Raw genomic sequence first — 6,531 nt, 5'->3', positions numbered from 1 at the left:
CCACCTAGAGGGGTGGGATAGGGAGGGTGGGAGGGAGGGAGATGCAAGAGGGAAGAGATATGGGGACATATGTATATGTATAACTGATTCACTTTGTTATAAAGCAGAAACTAACACACCATTGGTAAAGCAATTATACTCCAATAAAGATGTTTAAAAAAAAATTTTTTTTTAAATAACTAATTATGCATCACATCTAAAACACAAATTCTCAGCCAGACTGAATCAACATTTCAGTAAAGCAAATGTTATAAATATGAAAATAAAAAATATAAATAAATAAATAAATAAATAAAAATGGGGATTGTTGAAAGAATCACTGACAATGGGCCCCACCTTCCCCAGCCTCTAGGCACTGCCTGGCATAAGATCTCAAAGCCAAGCCAAAACAGGGGCACATCTTCAAAGACTTTGACCCCTGTGAAAATGCAACAAGCAGTAAAACAGAGATCCTTCAAGCTATCCTTGGTGCTGTATTTATATCATAATTGGGAGGCCAAATCGAAAGACGGTTCCTGATCTTCAAAAAATACAAGTGATGTGCCAGGGTCTTTATCCACACAGGTGGCCCCACTGTAAGGTGAACCAGGGGATAAGGGGTTCCTTGGCCACCTAGCCTTTTGACACAGGGCTGCCCCGTACAAAGCACAGGCAGGAAGACACCATCGTCAGGAGTGGGACATCCCAGCAGATGCCCCCGGGCACCATATGCTAAACCAGCAGACCACATCCACCCCACCCAGGGTCTCCACACCAACTAATCCCACTATCTCTAGCCAATCAGCCTCACTCTGAGGCCCCGCCTTCCTTAAGCAGGATAGAGTTTGCCATCTTTGGGCTTTAAAAGCTCCACCTGTTTTCTTCTCCAGAGCCCCATCCTCAGAGCATATTGGATTCTGCACTGGAGCAGGTTCCTGCTTGGCCATAACTTTTCTTCGTGTTCGATTTTTGGTCTCTAATAATTTTTCTTTTATAACATGCTGAAAGCCTTGAAAACCCTGTGCTTTGGTAGGTGATTAAGCTCCCACATCATTCCCACAAATGAAAAATTCATGAAATAAATTATAAATGTGTGTGTATTTCAAGAGAAGGCAACATGTTTGAAGTCTTCCATCATTGGAGTTTGCTGAATAGGATGCTATGGGGTATTAGAGCAGTGTGTGCACGCATGTGCATGTGTTTTCACAGCTGTTAAAGAATCTTTCTCCCACAAACTCTTATATGGGAGCCCAATACACAGAACTGATTACAAGAAGCTGCCATGGCAAAGCAGGGGAGGGGAATCAAGGCCCCATCTGCTCAGCTCACCTTCTCTTTCCCTTCTCGTGGCCCAAGTAACTTCCTAAAACGACATTTCCAGGGAGCACCGTTAGCAACCCTGCCTCGGAACAACTAAAAAGTAAATTTAACTATATGAAAAAAAGGAGGCACTTTAACTTTATAAAATATACAAAATTTAAAACATGAGCAGTTATCCTTACCTGCACACTTGTAAACACTGACCAATAAAATCACAGGTAAATTCAGCCAGGCGGAATTCAGCCATCACCACCACCGTCTTCACCACCACGGTCCTCATCCTCACCTATGTTTAATAAATTAAAGGTGAGCCAGGCCTAAGTGACTGATACATACTCAATCATTCAATCCAAACAACAAAACCATGAGACCAGTATTGCTATTATCCACATTTTAAAGAATTGGATCAGGGTCCCATAGCTAGTGGGTGACAAGGGCCAAGATGCAAGCCCAGGTCTGCTGGACTCTCCTTGCACATTCTTAGTCATGGTGTTCCACTAGGACCCATAACAGCCACTTGTGTCCTTCTTTATGTGTTTTATGAATTTTTTTTACTTGCATTAACCACTTTCATAAGAAGGAGGACAGGTAGTAGAGGGATAGCCAACTCCTTAAGTCCTAAAGAGACAGGCAAGGCAGGGATGCCCTGGGTGGCTCATCTAGCCTGGGGTCACCATGGAGGTGACCCCAAATGTCCCAAAGGAAGGGCTCAGAGGAAATTTCTCACCCCAAGGGGACTCAGTGCTCCTGAATCCGCCAGGTCTGCACATCCTTCTTCAGCTTCTTCCCTTCCTACTCATCAGAAACATTAGAAGAGCTTATTAGTTTTGATATAACCACACACTATCATGTAACTATACTAAGAAGACGGGGGAGAGAAGGAAGGGATGTAAAAGAATTAATATTCCTAATCTACCAAAACAGACAATGTCTAAAATTGATGAGTCAGGGACTTCCCTCATGGTGCAGTGGTTAAGAATCCGCCTGCCAATGCAGGAGACACGGGTTCAATCCCTGGTCTGGGAAGATCCCACATGCCACGGAGCAACTAAGCCCGTGCGCCACAACTACTGAGCCTGCACTCTAGAGCCCGCGAGCCACAACTACTGAGCCCGTGAGCCACAACTACTGAAGCCTGCGCCCTAGACCCCATGCTCCACAAAAAGAGACGCCACCCAATGAGAAGCCCACTCACAACTAGAGAAAGCCCACGCACAGCAATGAAGACCCAATGCAGCCAAAAAAAATAAATAAAAATAGTGAGAAAATATTTTTTAAACTTTTTTTTAGTTAAAAAAATAAAATTGATGAATCAACAGAAAGCAGTATATGTATATTATTTAGGAATTTGAAGGAAAATATTAGCAGAAACAGATCCAATAATTTACAATTGTTCTCTGGGGAAGTCATAGTAGAGGCCAAGGGGCAGCTACTTAAGAGATTGCTACATTTTTATAAGCATTTTAGCACCATTTGATTTTTCAAATCAAGTGCCAATATTTGATTTGTGAAAATGAAACAAAAATAATAAAACCTACTCTCCTAAGTGGTCTCCTTTAGCTTAATGGACTCCAGAAAGGAGTTCAAACAGAGACAGTGCAGTTTGACGTGGTTTGTGGAGCCATGAGATCTGAGCCACTGCAGATGGGGGGTGCCTGGTGTTGGTTGAAGAGCCCTGGATCTTGAAACGGAAGACCTGGGTTCCAATCCTGGCCTTGGTGCTCCAAGCTCTGTGGCTTTCAGCAAGCTGCATAATCTCTCTGAGCTTCTTTACCCCATAAGGGCAGGCATCCAGACCTGATATAACCAAGAGGATTAAATAATATAGATCCCAACCCAGTGAAGCAAACCTCGTGAGGAGAAAAGGGGTGGGGACCTGAATGTCTGGGCCAGGTAGGTGAGAGCCATGGAAAGACAGACTTGGATAAGAGACATAGGTTTCTTGCCCATGAACAGGCACTGAGCTGAAATTTCCCCTCTCCCCTCCACACTGTTCCCCAGTTCTCTGAGACCATGGAGTATATTTTAGGGTTCCACAGACTCAAAAGAGAGGCCGGTATCCCAGGTGTCAATCTGCATCCCTCTGTATGAGGCTCACCCAGACCTTGAATCCATCTGATCCAGGCCTGGGCCCTCTTGAACAAAGTCCCTCCTTGACTCTTCTGAATTAAAAAAAAACAAAAATCTCCAAACTACTTAGCCTTAGGATCAAACCTTAGGCCCCAAAGAGGAACCTCCAGCCCTTTCTCCAGGACAGGATCCAGCTCACCACTGTGTCAAGCCTTGTGAGAGGTCAGTCACAACTGTCATTTCAGGACAAGCAGGTCCAGGAACCAGCCCAAGCTGAGGCCATTTTTTCCAGGTTCTGAGCATTTAGAAGAGCTCACAGCTCAAGGGCCAGCTGCCGACTGGCAGACAACACTGCTCGTGCTCATATGTCATGATGTGAAGAGGTAGAAAGATGCCCTGTGCAGCAGCCCTGGGCAGAGAGAACCCAAAAGGAGACTCCAGATCAGGCCCAAGGCACTCCCACCAGGATGCGGAGGCAATGAGAGAGTCAGGCTGAAATCTCCCCGAAGGTCGCAAAGAACACAGCCTGCTCTCTGTGTAGACAGCGTGTGGGGTGAACACACAGACCTGCAGATTCAATCCCCCCAAAATAAAGTTTATATTCTTCGGCACTTCATACTTGGCAAGGGTTAATCATAATGTCAATTAATACAATGATTAAATTAATAAAATACATCTGGATGGGAAAAAAACCCTCAGAGACCAGCTTTGATTCCATGAGCACACGGTAAAGGACCCAAGACGGGGAGACAGCAGAAGGAGGGTTAAGGGGACTAATTAGCCAGTGATTAAATGTCATTTTCCTTGAGTCAAGTGATTCTCATTTTATTCAAGTGTGCTGGAAACGATGGTGAATTTTTTTTTTTTTTTTTTTTGGGGATTTTTTTTTTTTTTTTTTTTTTTTTTTTGTCCAACGAATAACTCAATCATCTGCTTTTAAAAGTAGTGTGCAATTTCTAAATTACAATCTTTAAAAATCAAGCTGACACTGCCAACTCCTGCTGGTTAGGATTTTCTGAATCACCTACAGAAAGACGGCTGCTCCGCCGAGAGCCTGTCTGGGAAACTGGCCTGTATATTCTGTGCCCCAAAGCATCTGTTTCCTCAAAGATGTAGCCGGGAGGCTCAGGGTATGAAGCCAGGCACCTGCTCATTGCCTTAGGAGTAAAGCTGATGGTATATGTGGTGTGGCCCTCCACAGGGATATCTCCTCGGGGGCCAGACCAGGGGGGCTTACAGCTTTTGGTAGTGATGGGAGGGCAGGGCACATAGTGGGCTCGTGTGGTGGTCAGGCAGTCCAAGGGCTCGGTGGGAAGGTTGAGCTGGGGGATGGGCTTGACTGGCTCGGTCTGCATGCTGGCCCACTGCTTATAGTCCTCTTTGGTCGTGGTGGAGCTTTCAAAACGGCCACCCTTCTTGACCGAGAGCACCGGTCGGTAGGACTGAGCTGGGGCACCCTTAGGGTACGTGTAGTGGGCCCGCACTGTCGTCAGAAGGTCCATCTTTTCTTCAGGAGCAACAAAGGTGGCGGGAGCTTTGGAGAACATCTGGGGCGTTGGCCAAGCTTGGTACTTATCTCGAAATTCGGTGGTGTTAGAGAATGGCGTGTCTAGGGCACTAGGCCTGGCTGGAGGTTTCAAGCTCTTGGCTGGCTCTCCCATCAGGCCCCGGTATGACTCATTGTGAGTGGTAAGGCTTTCAATGGGGATTTCACAGGGTCTGAACTTCTCCGGCTCATACACATAGCGTTTCTCCATGGGGTGGGCCATGTAGCTCATCTTGTAGTTTGTCAGATCCTCCAGGGGGATGTTACAGAGCTTGAGTGCGGCCGGAGGCTTACAGCTCATGGTGTTCACCAGGCCCTTCATGGAGTAGTCATCCTGGTGTGTGGTTCGGCTATCAAACTTGGTGGACGCCGGCCGGTAGTTGCGTGGCAGACGAAGCAGTTCTCGTCTTGGTTGGTTCCAGGGTAAATAATCAGCTGAAAATAAAGCAGAAGTGGTAATCACTCATAAATCCAGTCACTCAACCTGCATGTATTCCAAGAAGCCCCAAAGCCACAAGCCAATCTCCAGTGAGATGTTCCCTGAGACAAAGAACAGAGTAGATCCCTGCTACCACCTCAACCAAGGCCTTGGTGTTCCAACTTTGTGGTATTTGAGGGCTACTGTGCAGAAGAGACAAATTTATAGGAGTCTCATCATACCCACAATGCTGCATGCAGGGATTTTAGAGGGTCCACGGCCATGGGAGGATCCAGGGAATCGATTCCAACAGAGAAGTCCAACCGTTGGTTTACCCTGATCCAAGAACAGTTCCACTCCTCTAAGGGGAAGGTGGCCTCTGTGAATCAGCAAAGAGTGACTGGGAAGGTGCATGCAGGGCAGTGAGACAGGGGATTCACAACCCACCACTGCTGGGCCACCAGCCAGACCTACCAGGCCTCCCTGGTCATCTGTGGAGTGACAGCCATTAAGTCCCTATAATCCACACAAATCAAATATGGCACTCCAAGGGAATAAGGGCATTGTGTTGGCTAGCCAACTCTGAATCCACAGGGAATTCTCTTGCCTACAAGAGAATTTACCTCTTGCCTACAAGAGGTTTTTACAAAGAAAACAAAAGCAGCTTCCCAGGAGTCTTTGAGGTATATAGCCAACACCAGTGGAGTCCACAGGCACACTTTCTTTAAACAGCTTTATTGAGGTATAATTTGTGTAACATAAAATGTACCATCCTTCATACACAATTCAATAACTTCTAGAGTTGTGCAACTATCTATAATCAAAATCTAGTTATACTGAGTCACCTTGCTGTACAGCAGAAATTAACACAACATTGTAAATCAACTATACTTCAATAAAAAAATAAATTTTAAAAATCTATTTGTAAAACATTTCCATCAACCCAAAAAGTATCAATCAATCCCATCTGCAATCTTCATTCCCATCCCTGGGCAACCATTAATCAGTTCTTGGTCTCTATAAATGTGCCTTTTTCTGGACATTTCCTATAAATAGAATTGCACAATAGGTAATGTTTTGCATTGGCTTCATTCACTAAGCAAGTAATGGAGGTTTATCCCTGTCATAGCATATATCAGTTCACTCCTTTTTATTGTTGAATAGTACTAGAGTATATGGATATACCAAATTTTGTTTA

General features: G+C 45.2%; 1 protein-coding gene across 1 annotated transcript in view; it reads right to left on the bottom strand.

Moving 5' to 3' along the window:
- Positions 1-4,255: 4,255 nt before the first annotated feature.
- The window catches only part of SAXO1 (stabilizer of axonemal microtubules 1), a 95,011-nt gene continuing 92,735 nt past the window's right edge, over positions 4,256-6,531 (bottom strand). The window contains exon 4 of the mRNA XM_036856320.1: positions 4,256-5,350. Coding sequence (XP_036712215.1) covers positions 4,347-5,350 — 1,004 coding nt within the window. The 3' untranslated portion in view covers positions 4,256-4,346. The remainder of the gene's footprint in view (positions 5,351-6,531) is intronic.

This window comes from Balaenoptera musculus, chromosome 6 (assembly GCF_009873245.2).
Source record: "Balaenoptera musculus isolate JJ_BM4_2016_0621 chromosome 6, mBalMus1.pri.v3, whole genome shotgun sequence".
Taxonomy (NCBI): Eukaryota; Metazoa; Chordata; class Mammalia; order Artiodactyla; family Balaenopteridae; genus Balaenoptera; species Balaenoptera musculus.
The sequence above is the reverse complement of the archived record's forward strand: the minus strand, read 5'-3'. Positions and strand labels throughout refer to the sequence as shown.